Below are 21734 nucleotides of genomic sequence, written 5' to 3' on the forward strand. Positions count from 1 at the left end.
CAGTCAAAATCAAAGTAAAGGCAAGACATGAATTTAAAAAATAACATAACATAAAATAATATATATGAAGCAAGCATGAAATTCAAGGCAATTAAAGATTTTAAAAAACACTCATCACAATCACATGTCCTGTGCAAGCTCTCAGCTTTCCTCCAATTGGAAGACTGCACCTCACAGAAGACCAAGTGAAACACTAAAATATCAGCACTAGAGGAACTCCTACCCCCACACACATGTAGAATATACCGGCAGTATCCCCTGCCTGTCGTAAGAGGCGACTAAAAAGGGCGACCTAGGCGTGGACATGGATTGCGGTTTGGTACGGCAGAGGCGTTATTCCTACTAGCGGTAGAACAGCGAATCATACTCCACGTGGCGGAAGTGAGCAGTTCACCCTTATCTGTCGCACGATAGGAACTGCCTGAAGTGTAGTATATTCTTTACTAGCTGATGTACCCGTACTTCGCTATGGAATTCTACATTGGGTACATAATTCTAGGTTACGTAGTGTACACGTTGTGAGCAAGATTGTATTAAATTCTATAGCTCTTAACGTTACCCTAGAAACGCGACGGGGAAGTCACCAAACGTCTTTTCTCATATGAAGACTGGGTTAGAGAATATTCATTGTAACGGTAGGCCCGCTTGCCTACCATCGGTCACAATCAGGTTAGGGAGTTTATATTATAATGGCAGACACTCAATCTCCACCTGCCTTTTTACATCCTCAGAAAGACTGTCTTAGTCATTTTCTCAACTGAAATGAACATAGGTCATTACAATGATGTCAGTAGGAATGACACGATTAAAATCAATGTGTTCATATGAAATACCCGATCAGATGAAAAATCATGCATTTTCTCACTTTTAACGAACAGTACTACGCTTCCGATTAAACAATCCGAATTTTCAGAGCTGGAATGACCAAGCCATGATTCTTGAACACTCTTCGTCTTTTTTTCAGCGGGGAGGGGGGCGTGTCGAATAATGGAGAGTCCCAGGGCAAAAACTATGCCCTTTTACTACTCTGTTTCCAAGGAATACACGATGAATCGGAAAATCTCAATTCACTGTACTGGCGGCGGAAAAAACTGACTTGGAGGCAAATTCTTCCTCAAAGCCAGAGGAGAAAGCCCCTCTTCACTGCTAATTTGGAATAAAATGAATATAGATTTAATAAAAGTGAAGCGGAAGAAGCTTTTCTTACAAAACGGCTCTTTTCAGGGTTTCATTTTGAATTATTTAGTGAATTGTGGTGCTATAATTCGGAGTAAGCCAAAATTGAAATTCTTTGTGTTTGTTTTTTGTTTTGCAAGTTGCTTTACGTCGCACCGACACAGATAGGTCTTACAGCGATGATGGGACAGGAAAGGGCTAGGAGTGGGAAGGAAGCGGCCGTGGCCTTAATTAAGGTACAGCCCCAGCAAATTGTAATACTAGACCAGGTCGTACTGCTGCTGCTGCTGCTGCTGCTGGTGCTGCTGCTGCTGCTGCTGCTACTACTACTACTACTAAATGAGCCTCTGCCTTAAATGTGCACACTCCTCATTCAAAACAGTGCATCAGAGTAGAGATCGAATAGCTGGAATACTATGATGAGCCAGTTTATTACGTACTAGCAGTATCAGGAAATGTATGAACCAGAGGAATGGAATGCTAAAGAAGAACGTTTTCTAACTCCCGAGATATTTCCCGCCAATATTCAGTCAGTCTGTTATACTCCGTACGCAGCAGTAATCCCATCTATCGAAGTTGAGTGGCAGCGTAAGAGACAAAGAACATCACAACAAACAATGGTCAATGTAATATTATTGTTGATGTATGTTGTGCGCTTTCAATATTGTAGGTCTTCACATTTAGTTTTTTTCCGAGTCTGAAATACCACTCTTATCATAGTCGGTACGGTAAAACTGAAATGGTCGGAAATTGTATTCTCTATAACTTTTGTTATGTAGTAAGTTACTTTTCGATAGGACCAATAACATAGGTATTTAAAAATTTAATTTTAGGCGCCTTCCCCTAAACTACACTTTCATACAGGGCGAATAAAATTGTTTATAGCTTAGACTGTAGTTTCTTATTCCCCGACTCTATGTACAGATTTTCATTATATTATGTCAACCCATTTTATCCTGGTTCGGCGTTGATATGGACTTAGCAACAAAAATACAAATTCATGAATGTCTCTGTTATCATAGCCGGTACGGTAAACATGTATGGGACATAAATGATGGGAAATTTAATTCTATATAACTTGAGTTATGTGATATTTATCGATAAGACCACTAATAATATAATTTTTTGGGAATTAAATTTCAGGACTTCCCTAGTATTTCACTCGTTTAGTAATATGCACCTTAATAAGTTCAAACAGCTCATTGAATGAAGCAACTGACATTCTATAATATTGGAAAAAAAAATTCTGTATAGCTCCTGTGTTCGCAAAACGTTAAATGAAATTTTCCAGTGGTGAGCCGATTCGATAACCCAGGGTGAGTCCACCAACTTTTTTTCTTACAAGATTTCTTTTTAAATATTGCTAATAACTGTAATTGAACAGCTCCGACAACACAACCTATTTGTACGATATCCATCATTACAGTACGGCAGGTTTATCGCTGGTGGAGAATGGCTGCACGTGTCGCCGGCGTTTTCGGCGCTGTTTACAGGCGTCAATTCAACCGCTCATGTAGAATAGGCAAAAAGTTTGAGCGGTCAGGTGGGCGAACAGCGGCGTTTTACCTGCTCGTGGAGAATCAGTGTACAGGACAAAAATGAATCACCCCTGGAGAAATAATTACTAGACTTGTTTAATACCATGTAACTCCGCCTCTGGACTTGATAACTGCCTTGATTCGCTTAGGAAGCGAGTCCATAAGGATATGCAGGTACGTCACAACCAGGTTAAGCCACTCACTGAGGATTTGTTCACGCAATTCTCTATTTCTAGCCCACTGAAGATGCTTAGCTTTATGTGCCTGTGTGAGCAATGGCCTCTTGCGAGGTGACCGACTTCGAATGTTCATTGCATGCAGTTGGGATGGATCTTCATTCACTGACTGCAGCAATTCCTTTCGGGTTTGGAAGCGATTTTGATTCACAAGCCGTGAAATGTTTCGGGTCCCTTTTCCAACCACAATTTTGATGTCATATTTCGTGACCACATGTAATGTACCACTGCTTGTAGATATGTTGAACAGTCCAGTGTGAAACATACTTCACGCACGGTATGGCCATGGGTATGGCCGAACACGATTGCCCCATTTTGCCACTCTGTCACATTCTTACATCTACCCATGACCAGGCGAGTTTGCCATGTGGTTAGAGGCGCGCTGCTGTGAGCTTGCATCTGGGAGATAGTGGGTTCGAACCCCACTGTCAGCAGCCCTGAAGATGGTTTTCCGTGGTTTCCCATTTTCACACCAGGCTGTACCTTAATTAAGGCCACGGCCGCTTCCTTCCTATTCCTAGGCCTTTCCTGTCCCATCATCGCCATAAGACCTATCTGTGTCGGTGCGACATAAAACAAATAGCAAAATATCTACCCATGTTGACATGCACTGTCCTCTGGAAACATCAATGTCTCACTCTTCGCTACTGCCTTATGCTCACATAGAGGCAGTGTTCGTGCGGTTAAGCATGGGACTCGTTCGTTGCGCCATCTGTACAGGCTTAACACTCCATCTCTGCGTGCGCACTAGGCTGACTAATTTTTTGCCTAGTGAGCTTAGAAGCACTTGTGGTTGTTCCCCTCATTCCCCTTGAGCATTTTATCATGGTGCAGCTGAGGGCATGCGAGCTAACTGGGAGGCAAGTTCCTACCCTTGTGCACATGTTTGCTTTATGCTGTATCTTCACCGTTGTAATAACACTGGATGTGACCTCCAGAGATTTTACTGCTGACTTAACTGAAACTACGTTGAAGAAATACTTCACTATCTTTCCTTTCAGAAGAACAAAGATGGTGCTCATAATGTAGAAGTGGTTGATAATAATACAGCTGACCCAACAAACAAACAAAAAAAAATTAAAAAATGTGGCTGCACTTGAATAGTTAATATGTTTTAAGTTAAACTTCAGATCCCAGTGCTGTTACATGTTTCATGTGCTTGTAGATGAGCAGTAGAAGCACTGTGAACTATGGTGTTTAAGGAGTCATCATTTGATATCTGCTTCTCATGGAGCAGCAGTAAAGTGCTCGCTTAATGATTCAAAGGTTGCGAGTTCGAGCCTTGTTGAAGTTACCGTTTTTATTTTGCTCTCGTTCTTCAGCAATATAAATGTTAATTATGGAGCAATACACATGCATAATACTTGTTAGTTTTCTCTTTCTTATATTTTTGCTTCATATTATCGTGTAAAAATGAAATGAAGAGGAGTGATGAGAATTTGAACCTGAGATGTGCTGTCTAAATTCAGGTGTTCTTCCACCTGAAGTATACAGGATTTGCTCCATACTGATGCAGTTCAGCACATTTGCCATACCTCTACAACTTAACATTCATTTAGATTATATTCTGATTATTTAATAATGCTATACAAATAGGTTTATTTTATGACAGTAATATTATCTTGTAGTAATAGTAGCAGCTGTGGTTGTATTTCTTAACTTATAACCAAAGCAATGATTAAGGAGTTATTTTGTGGATACAGTTACTCTGTGCAGGTCTTCAGAAAACAGCTTACAGCTCTGAGGTGAAGATTATGAACTATATTTTCTTTTAAATCTTCGGAACTTATTTATGAAGATGACATAGTAATTAATAAGACTGTCAGTATATTTATATTATTATGTATTATTAATTTTTAGTTGTAAAATTTATGGGTATATATTTTGCCATTATTTTAAGACTTAGGTAGAGGCTAACACACACCGGGCGAGTTGGCCGTGCGCGTAGAGGCGCGCGGCTGTGAGCTTGCATCCGGGAGATAGTAGGTTCGAATCCCACTATCGGCAGCCCTGAAGATGGTTTTCCGTGGTTTCCCATTTTCACACCAGGCAAATGCTGGGGCTGTACCTTAATTAAGGCCATGGCCGCTTCCTTCCAACTACTAGGCCTTTCCTATCCCATCGTCGCCATATGACCTATCTGTGTCGGTGCGATGTAAAGCCACTAGCAAAAAAAAAAGTTAACACACGGCGAGGTAAACGATGACGACATTTCTGCCTGTGATTTTGCAGCTGATTGAAGTGGTTCCATAAAGTGGTGGAAGAAAGTGTAATGTGGGCTGTGATTTCACTTGAAAATTAGGCATCCATAACAGCTAGGCTTTTCCATGTTTCGGAAAAGACAGCTGTGAGATGGGTGCAAAATTATCGATGTTTAAGTATTTTTGCCCGAAAAGCTGGGAGTAGCAGAAGGAATATTTCAACACCACAACAGGATGCCAGATTAGTGGCAGAGGTTGCAAGGAATCCCTTTCATACCACTGCTACTTTGAAGGCAGTTATTAATTTTCCTGCCCCTAACTATCTTAAGGGCTGCCAGTTTGAAGTTTGGACAAGGGAAGTTCTTAAGCAGGAGCATATAGATTAGTATTTAGTCTTTGCTATGGGAAATTGTGATCAGGATTGGAAAAAAGAGTAATCTTTTCTGATGAATTCACCTTTTCTACTATAAGGGAAGGACCCACTTTGCTATATCATCCTCTGGCACCCGATTTGACAGCAAATACACCACCATTCATGCCCGCAGTGGTAGTGTGTCTGTGTCATGTTTGGGGGGGGGGGGCGTCTCTTATTATGGATTGAGCAGTCCATTGCATTCACGGAAAATTGAACCAGCATAAATATAAAATGTAGCTGGAACGTTATATGGCTCCTTATATTAAGTTGTTGTATCCTGATGGAATTCTTCAATTTCAACAGGATATCGAATTTACAGACTGGCCTCATTGCTCTCTGGACTTGAACCCAGTTGAGAATATTTGGGACCAGCAAATAAGCACATACAGAAAAATTGGCTCAGTCTCCCTGTCAAGAAATCCTGATATGTGGAAGCTCGCCAAGGATGTGTGGGATGTCATGGCTGAGAACAGTAATTATTTGAAAAGACTAGTCGACTCCATGCCCACTCGACCGCAACATGTGATAGAGTTGGGAATAGTGAATTTGGTTTTTTCTTCTTCTTTTACTTTTTTACTTTTAACTGTTTGAATTTCCTAAGGCAGGTGCCATTGAGACTTTTTATGCCACAAAATATATTTTTGTTGAGAATAACATTTTTCATTCTTTCTATGTGAAGCCAAAGTGTCGTAAATAATGAAGAAGTCATGGCATAATGAATTCATGAATCTGGTGTTAGTTACTCAAACATTCATGAAAGTTATGAGAACAGTCAGAAGCGTTTATATTTCCTCTCTCTTAAAAACTCGGCAAGTAGGAGGTTGTGTTCAAACGTACAACCTCATGAATAACAGTTTAGCTCATTACCACTATGCCATAATGGTAGCATGCAACAACATGTAACATTACGGTAGCAAAGGGACTTATATTCAGGAGAATGGCCACTTTTGTGTGTTGACAGCTATATGCTCACAGCAGCTTTTCATGTAACGTCAATTAATTTACACCCGTCTCTGCCTTCCTCTAAGATAACAGGTGGCAATTCATGTATTATGAAGGAACCGTTAATATCCACATGAGGTTACATCACGATACACTTTAATTTTGTATTATTTTCTTGGAATACAGTTGGGGCCGATGACCTAGATATTGGGTCCCTTTAAACAACAAGTATCGGAACACAGGATGTGACCCCTTCAAACCTCCTTTCTAGCACAACCTTTGACCTGTCTATTTCAAAGGGATCACTCTTGGTTAATACCACTGTGTTTGTTCTTACTGAAAATGAACTTCTGAACATTAACATCACATCAACTATCTAAATTATAAAACTGTGTAGGTACATACCTACATGGTACATGTTAATTTTTGATTTTAAATTTGTCATTACAGTGACAACATTATTTTGTTTTTGTTAAACTATAACATATATTTAATTTGGCAGGATATTATATCATTGGTTGAATAATCTTATGTTTGCAGAGTTGGTGAGGAATGGAGATGGTTTAGAATTTCTGCATGTGTATGAAGCTCTTGCAGATGAAGATATACCTGGACTTCCCCCTGGTGGAGGTCTTCGTGCCAAGTACGTATATTGTACAATTAAATTTACCCAAAAATATGCTTATAATTGAAAATGAGTTTGCCAAGAACTTCTTGTCCTTTATTGGATATGAGATTGCTTTGAAGAATGCATTGTCATAAATGCACTTTGTGAATGGGCATCAGAATTCATCCACAGTATTTTCTACGTGGCGGGATGTAGCAGCAGTGTGGAATACTCGAGGTTAAGCAAAAGTGTTAACTTCTAAAAAAACTACAAGCTTGCTTTCATGTGTGTTGTCATTGGGGTTGACAGCTGTTAGTTACATTTGTTGTTAACATGCCTCGTCCCGCATTTTTCAAATACCTAGACTTTCATTAATAATAATAATGGCATTATAATGATTTATTATTATTATTATTATTATTATTATTATTATTATTATTTATTATTTATTATTGTCGATTCTAATTGTGGATGGTCTTCCCAGATGCTGGGGTCTCAGAATTTTTTTCTGCAGAAGTTCTTTAACATTCTGGAAGACAACAGCATTGATTTCTCACATTGAGTCCCTCAAGTGGGTTCAAGGCCTTCAGTCTTGTATTGCTGGTATTATGTGTCATGCAGTAACAGTGTAGGTAGGTCAGAATATCTTACTTACAGCTGTGCTTTTAAATTGTAGAAGTCTTTTTGTTTCACAGACTCCTGAAATGGGATCTTGAACAGAAGGTAATCAGGGTAGCTGGATGAGATAGGTGTAGATTGACATATACTATAAAAGCATTAAAAATGGAGCACTTTGGAGGAAATAAATTAGATCATATACGTGAGTGTAACTGGGGCTGTATACTTAGTCCTTGTGAGGCCGAATGATAATACAGTGGAATTGCACAACATTTTGAAGTGTCAGTAAAGCACCATTGCTGATGGCGTTCATCAGCGTATGGTGCACGTCCCTCTACGTCTGGTTGCAGACAGTAGAGACATACAAATGCATGCTGAGATTGTTACTTTGTCCAAACAATCTTGCCTAATCACAGGCTTGATAAGAGGTATTCTAACCCCAGGGATGTAGACTGTGTCCATTAGCAACTATTTACTTGTAAGCTGTGGTGTGATCATAGTTGTCACCAGACCTACCTCCAATCATGCCTCACAGTCATGTTGCAACCGCATATGGTATTGAAGAAAAAGATCCTCAAGGGACAAAAGGCATATGCTGTGTGGTGCATGGAGGACCACTGGCTTGGACCTGTGTATGGCACATCCAAAATGCTCATCCCATTGTGCTGCCATGCATGCAACAACAGGGAGATAGCAGTTACAAAAGGACAATACTGTGCCCATCCACTTTCTACTTGTGCAACCCAACATTTTCTGCAAGGTATCTCAAGCCAATCCTTTGTCCATCACAATCATCAGACCTGTCTTCCATTGATTGTGTTTGGAACTGAATTGACCATTGTGTGAAATAGCCCTTAACTCTGGCGATAAACTATGTCCAGCTGCACCACAGGTACAAGGATCTCAACTCCGCAGGACTGTATTTGTCACCTCTACAATAATTTCCATGCAAATGTTGCAGCCTGCATGACTACTATGGCATGTGTCTGTCTAAGACTGCAGTATGCAGTTTAATGGACATCCTGTTTCTTGTTCCAACACACAAATTGCACCATTAGCATTTTTTAATAAATCAATACTTTAAAAGATTACTCTGCCAAGATTTTTTTTTACTACTAGATAAGGGATGAAAGCATGAAAAATACAATATTAAGGATGACTTTAATTTATTTTTAGAAAAAATCCCAGCTCTGTGGCTTTGAACATAACTGTGAATTAGTATGGGCTGGTGCTCTCGGCTCGGTAATGAAACCGATCCTGACGTTCATTACATCTTGCTCTCATATCAGTAGCAATTCGTTTGTCTGTCTATTAAATTGTATTATCATTTCTGTAAAATAATTATTTTCATATGATCCACCTTTCAACAAATGTACGAACTAGTACATGTTTCGGTCTAGTTGGACTTTCTTTGGCTACATAACATGATAACATTAAAACTTTTGGTGTGTAAATTATGAAAACATTGTTAGTTTCTTGAAACTGTAATAAAAATAACTTTTTTTAAGGATCTTCAATCCTGAAAAAGGGGTAAAAACACAATACTGTCCTAAAAACTAGAATGTTCAAGTACCTGATGATTGGTGTAAAGGTGTAATAACACCAGTATTTAAGAAACGCCTCCCATGCGAAACCTGTTACCTTGCCGCAGTGAGGAGACTTGCGCGTCCCAATGAAGCAGATAGCCGAGCTGTAGGTGCAACCATATCAGATGGGTATCTGTCGAGAGACCAGACTAACGAATGGCTCATCACAAGGGGGGTAGCAGCCTTTCAGATGTTGCAAGGGTGGCAGTCTAGATGATTGACTGATATGGCCTTGTAATAATACTCAATATGGCTTAGCTGTGTTGATACTGCTACACGGCTGAAAGCAGTAGGAAACTACAGCCGTAACTAACACCCGAGGACATGCAGCTCTCTCTGTATGAATGATGTACTGATGATGGCTTCCTTCCAGGTAAAATATTCCGGAGGTAAACTAGTCCCCCATTCGGATGTCCAGGCGGGGACTACACGAGAGGAGGCGATCATCAGGAAGATGGATACTGACATTCTGCGAATCGGAGCGTGGAATGTTAGAAGTTTGAATCATTGTGGTAGGTTAGGGAATCTGAAAAGAGAGATGGATAGACTAAATTTAGATGTAGTTGGTATAAGTGAAGTACGTTGGCAGGAAGAGCAGGATTTTTGTCAAGTGACTACAGAATTATCAACACAAAATCAAACAGGGGAAATGCAGGAGTTGGTGTAATAATGAATAAGAAAATATGGCAGCGGGTAAGCTACTACGACCACCATAGTGGAAGAATTATTATTGTCAAGATACACCAAACCAATGCCCACCACAATAGTGCAGTTCTATATGCCTACTAGTTCAGCTGATGAGGAAATCGAAAGAATATATGGAGAGATAGAAGATTTAATACGATATGTAAAAGGTGACGAGAATCCAATTGTGATGGGAGACTGGAATGCAGTAGTAGGTCAAGGATGAGAAGGTAATACGGTACGAGAATCCGGATTGGGACAAACGAACGAAAGAGAAAGTCGGCTGGTTGAATTCTGCACCGATCATAATTTAGTCCTTCCTAGTACTTAGTTCAAACACCACAAACAACGGCTGTATACGTGGACAAGACCTGGAAACACTGGAAGGTATCAAATAGACTTCATTATGATTAGACAGAGATTCAGAAACCAGGTGTTGGATTGCAGAACTTTCCCAGGAGCAGGTGTGGACTCAGACCACAACTTGTTGGTCATGAAATGCCATCTGAAGTTGAAGAAATTGAAGAAAGGAAGGAATGAAAGGAGATGGCATCTAGACAAGTTGAAAGAAAAGAGTGTGAGGGATTGTTTCAAGGAACATGTTGCACAAGGACTAAATGAAAAGACTGAAGGAAACACAATAGAGGAAGAGTGGATAGTCATGAAAAATGAAGTCTGTAGGGCTGCTGAAGAAATGTTAGGAAGGAAGAAAAGATCAACTAAGAATCAGTGGATAACTCAGGAGATACTAGACCTGATTAATGTATGACGAAAATACAAGAATGCTGGAAATTAAGAGGGCAGAAAAGAATACAGGCGATTAAAGAATGGAGTGGATAGAAAGTGCAAGGCAGCTAATGAAGAATGACTGAAGGAGAAGTGCAAGGATGTCGAAGTTAGATGCTGCATACAGGAAAATCAAGGAAACCTTTGGAAAAAGGAAATCTAGGTGTATGAACATTAAGACCTCGGATGGAAAGAAGACAAAGCAGAAAGATAGCACGAACATATCCAGCAGTTTTATCAAGGTAAAGATGTAGATGATTTGGTTCTGGAACAAGGAGAGGCTATTGATGCAGATGAAATGAGAGACCCAATTTTGAGGTCAGAGTTTGACAGAGCTGTGAGACACCTAACTAGGAACAAGGCACCTGAAATTGATGACATTTGCTCTGAATTACTTACTGCCTTAGGAGAAACCAGCATGACAAGGTTATTCTATTTATTGTGTAAGATGTATAAGACAGGAGAAGTGCTCTCCGATTTTGGGCGGAATGTTGTTATACCTATTCCCAAGAAAGCCGGTGCTGACAATTGTGAAAACAACTGCACCATTAGTTTAGTATCTCATGCCTGCAAAATTTTATCACATATTATTTACAGAAGAATGGAAAGACAAGTTGAAGCAGATTTGGGAGAAGATCAATTCGGCTTCAGAAGAACTATAGGAACACGTGAAGCAATTCTGACTTCGTCTGATCTTAGAGGATCGAATTAAGGACAAGCCCACGTACATGGTGTTCGTAGATCTAGGAAAGGCATTCGATAATGTTGATTGGACCAAGCTATTTGAGATTCTGAATGTGATTGGGATCATATACCGAGAAAGAAGAAATATCTACAATCTTTATAAAAATCAGTCTGCAGTGATAAGAATCAAGGGCTTTGAAAAAGAAGCAGCAATCCAGAAAGGAGTGAGGCAAGGCTCCTTTTCAATGTGTACATAGAACAGGCAGTAAAGGAAATCAAAGAAGAATTTGGAAAGTGAATCACAATCCAAAGAGAGGAAATCAAAACCTTGAGATTGCTGATGATATTGTTATTTTATCTGAGACTGCAGAACATCTCGAACTTGCTGAATGGTATGGACAAAGTCTTGGGTAAGAAGTACAAGATTAAAATAAATAAAAGTATTAGAGTGCAGTCGAACGAAGGCAGGTGATGCAGGAAATATTAGATTAGGAAATGAAGTCTTAAAGGAAGTAGGTGTATATTGTTACCTGGGTAGTAAAATAACGATGGCAGCAATGAAGAGGACATAAAATGCAGACTAGCACAAGCAAGGAAGAACTTTCTTAAGAAAAGAAATTTGCTCTTTTCAAACACTGGCACAGGAATTAGAAAGGTGTGTCTGAAGACTTTCGTCTGGAGCGTGGCATTGTATGGAAGTAAAACATGGGCGATAACTAGCTCAGAAAGAAAGAGAATAGAAGCTTTTGAAATGTTGTGTTACAGAAGAATGCTGAAGGTGAGCTGGATAGATTGAATCATGAATGAAGAGATACTGAATCAGATTGGTGAGAGCAGATCGATTTGGCTAAATTTGAAGAGAAGAGGAGATAGAATGGTAGGACACATCTTAAGACACGCAGGACTTGTTCCGTTGTTTTGTGAAGGAAGTGTAGGCGGTAAGAACGGTAAAGGTAGACCAAGGTATGAATATGATATGCAGATTAGAGCAGAAGTAGGATGCAGTAGTTACATAGAAATAAAAACGTTAGCACAGGATTGGGTGGCATCTCCATGCTGCATCAAACCAGTCTGTGGACATGACTCAAACAACAACAACAACAACAACAATTAAGACAGGTGATAGGAAGGTATGTGACAATTTATTATTGAGGAATTACACTGTTGTCACAAGCAGCCAAAATATTGGAGAAAATAATAGAAAGACCCCTGTGGGTGGGGGACGCAGGCAAAGAATTCACCCACAGTATCCTCTGCCTGTCATAGGAGGCAACTAAAAGGGGCGACCAAGCGATGGATCAAATTAAAACCATGAAACTACTTGTGATTAGTACCACCACGCGAGGAACACCATAGGTCGCTTTTACTTGCGCGTAGTACCACTATGTTGGGTACCAAATAGGTTTGTGATTAGTAGCACACAGGAGCACCGTGCGGTCGGCTTTTGCAGTACCTATGATTAGTACCACCATACGGGTAGGACCATGGGATGATAGCTACCATGGTTCTGCCTTGCCTATGATAAGTACCCACAATATGAGGAACACCACAGGATAGTGCAGGTCCCTGAGGTTAGTACTCTTATGTGATGAACACCATAGGTTTGCGTTGCCTGTAAATGGCTCCGCAATGTGAGAAAAACCATAGGTCCTTATTTTATGTTGAATTCTATAACCTGTGAGTAGTACTATAATGTGTGGAATACCGCGAGTCTCTGCTACTTTTGATTAGTACCGCAACATGACAAATACCATGGTTCTACTTTCCTAGCGATAAGTACCGTAATGAGGGCCCAATAACTTGGATTTTGGACCCCCTTTAGACTGCAAACATCATCAATTCAGTGTTATGCTATAGCAGCAGTCCCTTGGTCAGTAATCCTATTGTTTTACGTCAGTTTCTGTGAATGTAAGGCATTCCGGGTCGCATCCACTGATTGTTTTAAATTCATATCCATCCATTCATTCTTCGTCCTCATGTTTTGAATTCTGGTTAGTGGAGAATTTTGGACATTTAATTTGTCATTCCATTTTGTCTCATTTCGTACCATTAGGGGCCGATGACCTCGATGTTAGACCCCTTTAAACAACAAGCATCATCATCATCATCAAAATAATAGAATGGATGATGAGGGGAAGGTGGAAAGAAATTTAGATGAAGAGCAGTATGCCTTTTGACAGTGCAGATAAAAGATAGACCCTATATTTACCACAAGATAATAAGATGGAAATACAGTGGGAATATGGAAAAGAACTGGTGATGGTATCCCTTAATCTAGTGAAAACATATGTTAGTGTTAATAGAGAAAAGGTGTGGGAAATCCTAGAAAGAAAAGTGTGTGGAGAGCTATCGAGGGAATTAAGAAAAGCAGTCAGTGTATGAAAAGTGTTCCAATTTTGCCTAGACTCCATTGGGGGAACAGATTGGTTTGGAACCAGACTGACTAAGACAGGGAAGTGTATTGTCTCCACTAATATTTATAATGGTTGTGGATGAAAATCTAAAGGAATCATGTAGAGGGGATATGAAAATATTGTTTGGTGCTGATGTAGTGATCTGGGGAGTCAACACAAAAGTGCCAATCCAACTAGAGGCTTTAATATTGAGAAGCATGGTATGAAAATCAGTGTGGAGAAGAGCAAAACTGTGGTGAAAGAGAAGGAAAATCGTTAGTATTAGGGGACGAAACCTTGAGTTTGTTGGATTCTTCAAATATTTGGTAATTGAAATAATGCAAGATGCTAGGTCAGATTAGGAGATCAGCAGAAGGGTAAAGTGGAAAATATGTTACACCAGAATGAAATCAACTTGGGGTAGAACAGTGAAGTTCCTATGAAATATATAGAGATAATGTACAAGGTGTACTACACCCCTATATTAACATTTGCATCACAGACTTGGACAATGACAGAAAGAGATCAGAGTAAAATTCAGGCCAGTCAGATGAAGTTTCTGAAGAGTATGGTAGGAAAGACAAGGAGAGACAGAGTAAGAAGTGTTGAGGTCAGAAAAGTAATAGGGGTAAATAAACTGAGTGATTGGAGTAAGAGAATAAATTGAGATGGTTTCGACATATTATGAGGAGGGAGGAAGGAACGATACCAAAACAAGTGTTGGAGGCTATGATAGAGGAAAAGGTAAGAGGGAAGCCCAGAGAAGATGGATAGACCGTCAAGAATAGTATAAGAAAAAGAACAGTGGAATGGAATACATTTACTTAAGAGAAGTGATGCAAGGAGAGGCAGCAGTGGAGCAGTACCAGCAACACCCTGACCTGGCTGGAGCTGGATGACTGAAATGAAAACTGGAGCTGAATGACTGAAATGAAAACGATGATAATGATGAATCTGGTATATTGGAAACGATATGGAATAGGACATAATTGTAGCAGGTGATCTCAATTTACCGAATGTCAGTTGGGAAGGTAATCCGAATGACAGGAAGCATGACCAACAAATGGCAAATAAGTTAATCTGGGAAGGACAGCTGAATCAGAGAATAATGGAACTAACGAGAGGGAAGAATATTCTGGACGTGGTGCTGGTAAAACCAGTTGAACTCTATAGAGAAACTGAAGTAATAGATGGTATTAGTGATCACAAAGCTGTTTTTGTTGTAGTTAAAAATAAATGTGATAGAAAGGAAGGTCTTAAAAGTAGGACTATTAGGCAGTACCATATGGATGCTATTTTTTTTAACGGACATGAGGGAGCTTTTAACAAGTAACTATGATCGGTGGAAAACAGTAAATAAAAATGTATACAGACTCTGGGATGGGTTTAAAGCAGTTGTTGAGGAATGTGAAAACAGGTATGTACCTCTGAAGGTGCTACATAATGGTAAAGACCCGCTAGATTATAATAGAGAAGTGGAAAGACTAAGAACAAGGTGCAGGTTGGAAAGAAATGGAATTAGAAATGGCAGTGGAAGTAAAGAGAAATTGAAGGAACTTGTTGGAAAATTGAATCTTGCAAAGAAGTCGGTTAAGGATAACATGATGGCAAACATAATTGGCAGTCATACTAATTTTGGTAAAAAATGGAATGGTATGTACCTATAGGTAATTAAGGCAGAAACAGGTTCCTTGGAGGACATTCCAGGAACAAGAGGAGTGTGTACGTGAGGATCTACAGAAGACAGCACTATTCAGTCAGAAGTACCGTATTTCACGGCATAATCGTCGCCACCGCGTAATCGTCGCATCCTTTATTTTCAATACAAAAATCGGACTTTAAACCTTTAATTACATAATTGTCGCACGTCCAAATTTTGTTCACTAATCTGGTTAAAAGGTAAATGGAACTGCAACGTAAGTTGCACATGAATGCGCAATTTAAATACGTGTATGGTTTATGGGCAATTTGGCAACACAGTCACGTTTGCGACATGTTGCACAACGTATAAATAAATAATACCGGTATATGTACGACGCATGGCTTACCGGTAGACTATCGGCAGTTTGACAACGTGGTCGTGAGACAGTGTACTATTTATTAACCACCTACATATTATGAGTTCCCATTTGAAATACGTAAGGCTGTAAGTTATCGCTTATCGGCAACGTCGCCAGGAAATACCGGCTAGGTAGATTGAATGGACCTCGAACCAGCCCTCAGATACAGGTAAAATTCCCTGACCCGGCCGTGAATTGAACCTGAGGCCTCCGTGTAAGAGGCAAGCACGCTACCCCTACACCATGGGGCCAGCTCCTGTGTTATTGCGCACGAAGTGAAATCCAAGACGATAACGCAGATTTCCACGGAATTATTCAGCCGAATTATTTACGATGTCTCAGTTGTCATCGCTAGACTCTTATCTTACTACTACGTCATAAGTGTCCGGGTATGGGATGAAAACTTTTATCCAAGCAGTCAAGATAATTATTATCCAATGCTATTCAAGTTTTATTTTATAAACTCGTCAGTAATGTAATGTAAAATCATCAATAACTGGGAAGAAATATTAACCTAATTGCCGTATGTTTAAAAGAAATTGAAAAAAATGAATGTTTGTTACTGACGTCTCGGAATACAGTCAACTATACAGTAGATCTACACCGCGCTAGCTAGAGCTCCGGTTTGCGAGCTTTGCGCAAGCGCAGTAGTGTGTCGCAACCAACGAGCTAAACTGATAAATTGTTGCATGCTTCCTTGCTGCCTAACAGTATTGGCTGCTCTGGAATGGACAGATCACAGATGCATTTATTTGTTTCAGATTTACGTGATTACTGTAGACCTGTGTGCGTGAGAATTTAAGTTTTTAATTTGTGTTTTGGGTGTCTGCAGAAATAATTTGTTTTAATAGTGAACAATTACGGAAAGTCATTTATATCGCAAAACATTAACGTGTGAAGCATTTATAAGCGATTATGGGTAAATATAGAAACTATTCTGCGGGTTTCAAGCTAAGCGTAATTGCCTTCGCTGAACAGCACGGGAACAGAGCTGCAGAAAGAAAATTTTCTGTGAGTGAAAAGTTGGTGCATGACTGGCGGAAAGTAAAAAACAAGCTAAAAAAGCACAAACCCTTCTAGACGCGCATTTAGAGGTCCTAAAACAGGGAAGTTTCCTATAATTGACGAAGAAGTGTTTAGGTACGTCAGTGAAATACGTAACAATGGCTGCAGTGTATCATATGAAATGTTACAAATTAAGGGACAGGAGGTAGCGCGCAAACACAACATACCGGTAACTCAGTTTAAGGCGACTCATGGGTGGATTAAGGGGTTCATGCGACGACACAATCTGTCAGTGCGAAGGAGAACAACACTAAGCCAAAAGTTGCCTGCTGATTACACGGACAAGATTGTAAATTTTCACCGATTTGTCATACGTTTGCGCAAGGAAACTTCGTACTTGCTTTCTCAAATCGGTAATGCCGATCAGACTCCAATCTTTTTTGATATGCCTCGCAACAGCACTATTGCGCTAAAAGGATCACGGAGTGTATTAATGAAAACCAGCGGTAGTGAGAAGTTGCGATGCACAGCAATGCTAGCCATTACAGCTGACGGGAGAAAGTTGCCGCCTTACATCATTTTCAAGAGGAAAACGATGCCTAAGAATATACAGTTTCCCCGTGGAATTCATGTACGAGTGCAACCAAAGGGTTGGATGGACGTAGAACTCATGCTGGATTGGGTTAAAACTGTGTGGAATAGAAGACCTGGTGCACTACTAAAACAACCAGCTCTGCTTGTTTTAGATAGTTTCCGAGGTCACCTCGTGAACGAAGTGAAGCAAATTCTCACTACAAATAAGACACGACAGATAGTCATTCCTGGTGGCCTAACATCTGCTTTGCAGCCACTAGACGTATGTGTTAAACCCTTTAAAGACCGCTTACGTCGATTTTACAACGAGTGGATGATGAGCGGCGATCAGCAATTGACGCCCGCCGGAAATATCAGGCGTCCACCCTTGGACTTGTTATGCTCGTGGGATCTTATACCACCTGAACTAGTCTCCAAGAGCTTCAAAAGGACTGGGATTTCGAATGCACTAGATGGTTCCGAAGATGACGCAGTGTGGCAGGGAGACGAAGAATCTGATACTGGTATTAACAGAGGCGAGGACGGCGCATCAGATAGCGAAACCTGCGATAGCGACACCGAAGATTTGGAATCAATTGCGTACCGGTAAGTCCGCATTTCACAACAAAGCGATAATATTTTGCAAGTGTAATATTTTAACTATAATACTCAAATTAATGACAAATTAACTTAATACGTTCATTTTTATTTTCAGGTTGGAAAAACGTTCGCCGAATTGTTGCGAAAAATTATGAATTTTGTTTTAGACTATTTTAATTATTTCGATGTATAAACGCGAGTATTACGTGCATCTTAAATTTGTATCAAATACAATTTAGTTATAAATACATTTTTTTGAGTAATACAAATACTGGTATTAAATATTCATCGTATAATGGTCGCACCCTACAATTGTTTTCGAAAATTTTGGTATAAAAAGTGCGACGATTATGCCGTGAAATACGGTATGTAAAAATTGTTGGTTAAAAGGATAATGTCCAGGTGGAGGTGGTGATTAAAAATAATGAGGTATTGAAGTTTACCTGTGATGACAAAGTCGTTCACAATAAGATACAAAAGCTGAAAACTAGAAAAGCAGCTGGAATTGGTAGGATATACTAAAGACAGTGGGTTGGGATATATTATCGTAAATATTTGATTACTTTTTGTATGAAGGAGTTTATACCATGCGAATGGAGAGTTGCTATAGTAGTCCTTGTGTGTAAGGAAGGGTGTGATAAGCATGAAACCGAGAGTTGCAGGCTGGTCAGTTTGACATGTGTTGCATGTAAGCGTTGGGAAAGCATTCTTTGTAATTATATTAGACGTCTTTGGAAAATTAGTAAACGGTTCGATATAAAGCATTTCAGGTTTAGGAAAAGTTATTCAAATTGTAGGATTCTAGTATGATACAGCAGAAATCTTGGATTCAGGAGGTCAAATGGACTGTGTGGTGATTGACCAATCTAAGGCATTTGATAGGATAGATCGTGGGGGACTGCTGGTAAAAATTGAGTGCAACAATTGTACTAGATGAAGAGTGACTGAATGGGTGGCTATATTTCTAGAAAATAGAACTAATTGGAGTAGGTGAAGCAATATCTGATCGCGTAATGATTTAGAGGGGAATCAATCGATCATCAATGATCCGCATTTAGGGTGGTCGCCCAGGTGGCAGATTCTCTATTAATTGTTTACCTCATATTTACATTTATTTATAATTGTTTACCTAGCTTTTTCTTAAATATTTTCAGCAAACTTGGAAATTTATCAAACATTTCCCTTGATAATTTATTCCATTCCCTTACTTTCATCCTATAAACAAATATTTGCCCCAGTCTGCCTTCTTGAATTCCAAATTTATCATCGTATTATGATCTTCCTACTTTTAAAAGCTCTACTCAAGCTTATTCCTCTACTTGTGTCATTCCACGCCAACTCACAAACTCGCTTTCCAGCTCGAAATACATCGCTTAGTTGAGCATCTCATCTCCTTACTCCCAAGTCTTCCCAGCCCAAAGTTTGTAACATTTTAGTAACACTACTCTTTTGTCAGAAATCACCCAGAACAAATCGTGCTGTTTTCCTTTGAATTTTTCTAGTTTTCATATCAAGTATTCGTGATGAGGGTGCCATACAACACTGGAGCCGTACTTTAACTTTGGTCTTTCCAGAGACTTATATGCCCTCTCCTTTACATTCTTACTACAACCCTAAAAACTGTCCATGTGAAAAGATCTGTAACCTTTCTTAACTCCCTTGTTAATATTACCCCAATGAACTTCATTCCTTATAGTAATACCTTGGTATTTACATTGTTCCCCATGAGGTACTATCACCCCATCAACACAATAATTAAAACCGAGAGGACTTTTCCTCTTGGTGAAACTTACAACTTGACTTTTCCCATTTACATTCATACCATTGTCTCCTGCCGATCTCACTACATTAAGTCCCGATGCAGTCGCTCACAATCCTGCAACTCATTTACTACTGTATAACATCCGCATGTATCTTATCTTTGATATCAGATCTTCATTGGTGTAATTGCATAAGCTGTATTGTAGTAAGGATGTAAAATAGAGGTCATATAAATCTCTGGTAAGACCCCAACTAGAGTATGGTTCAAGTGCATCGGACACTCAATAGGATTACTTCATTTGAGAACTGGAGAAAAAAATCTGAAGAAAAGCATCTCGATTTGTTTTGGGTGATATGTGATATAAGAGTAGCATTACAAAAATGTTGTAAATTTTGGGCTGGGAAGATTTGAGAGAAAGGAGACGAGCTGCTCGACTAAGAGGTATGTTACAGGTCATTATCCTCATGGTTAATCCGTATTGAATACTGTCATTAACAACAATTTTAATAGGAAAGTATGATAAGTACTGGTCTGCTCAAAAACTGCTGTTGTGATAGTGCACAACAAAGTGTGTAAAGCATAACATCTTAAAACACCATCCACATGTAATAACTGTAACCTTTTCAAACTTTACACAATGATCGTTCAAATTATTGAAGCATCAGTCAGTTCCATTTTGAAAATGGTCTTTTCTTGCATCTAATCTAGCTGAAATTGCAGTGAGAAGGAACTGTTTATATGCCAATGACAGTAGTTTGACAATGCTGTTTCACTGCTGCTGAGTATCAGCTGACTGTTAAAAATAATTTGTGATATTTGAAGCAGTATCTTTTCAGTTTCGACTCAGTTAATTTATAACTGTTAGGTTCTTCAGTCTTTCAAAACCAACTTCTGAATAAATAAATTAAGAAACTACCTGGAAAAGAAAACATAGGGTAATGGTAACAGAATTATTCTTATACTTCTGTTACCTAACGGTTATAAGCATTCGGAATCAACATTATGTGAAAGATCACATAACATGTGTTCATACAAACAGAAAAATTCATTCCGGGGGTTGAATCTCTCGCATGGTGTGCTGGGCAGCAGCATCAGCATCATCATCATCAATTTGTCAGGGTCATGTGTTGGTTTTTTTTTTGTCACGGACGCTATAGGAATCTAAAGCCAGCAAGTTTGGAACATTTTGACTATGGAAGACACATGTCTTTTAAATAAATGTTTTCATCTTTCTTGATGAATTCCGTTTTACAATTAGATTTTCAGATTTGAACATCTGATCTTCAACTCATACTTATTCCTCTGGGTTTATAGCCTAAGGAATCATACATAATTTAGGCATATGTTTTCCAGATTTAGACGTTAGCATAATAGTATAGGAATGAGTTGCACCTCTTGACTGTACTACATCATGTACATCAGATGTACCTTTTATCTCCAATATTCTTCTTGTCATTTCTTCATAAAAATCAAATTCATTTGCATTGAATATCTTATCATCAAAAGCATTCATTTGTTGAGGTACGATCATTTAAAAATCCTGAATTGTTTTATTTTTTTCTTGAGTTTGGTGTTTTGCTAAGAGCATTGTAATTCTGTGGCTAACTATCTTGTGGTGCTCCTTCAAGTAATATAGCCAGATTGAACTTGCTTTGAAGGAATTTTCATCCATTTGTAATTGTAGTGCTTTTATGGTTGCAAAATTGGTAAGTCAGTCTTTCGATATTAGATTCATAGATCAGTGCTATAGGAAATCTTGAAATACGTACTTATTCATGTCATTCATTTTGTCTCTAAATGTGTTCTCACAAAAGATAAGTCCTTCATTTATGCAACTACCCCCTTAACCACTTCATTTTTGCTTGTGA

At 39.2% G+C, this 21734-nt stretch overlaps 1 protein-coding gene across 1 annotated transcript in view; it reads left to right on the forward strand.

The window, feature by feature from the left end:
• The window catches only part of alph (alphabet), a 201651-nt gene that overhangs the window by 176622 nt on the left and 3295 nt on the right, over window positions 1–21734 (forward strand). The window contains exon 4 of the mRNA XM_067139131.2: window positions 7049–7151. Within this exon, the coding sequence (XP_066995232.1) occupies window positions 7049–7151 (103 nt within the window). The remainder of the gene's footprint in view (window positions 1–7048; window positions 7152–21734) is intronic.

The sequence above is a fragment of the Anabrus simplex genome, chromosome 2 (genome assembly GCF_040414725.1).
Source record: "Anabrus simplex isolate iqAnaSimp1 chromosome 2, ASM4041472v1, whole genome shotgun sequence".
Lineage (NCBI taxonomy): Eukaryota > Metazoa > Arthropoda > Insecta > Orthoptera > Tettigoniidae > Anabrus > Anabrus simplex.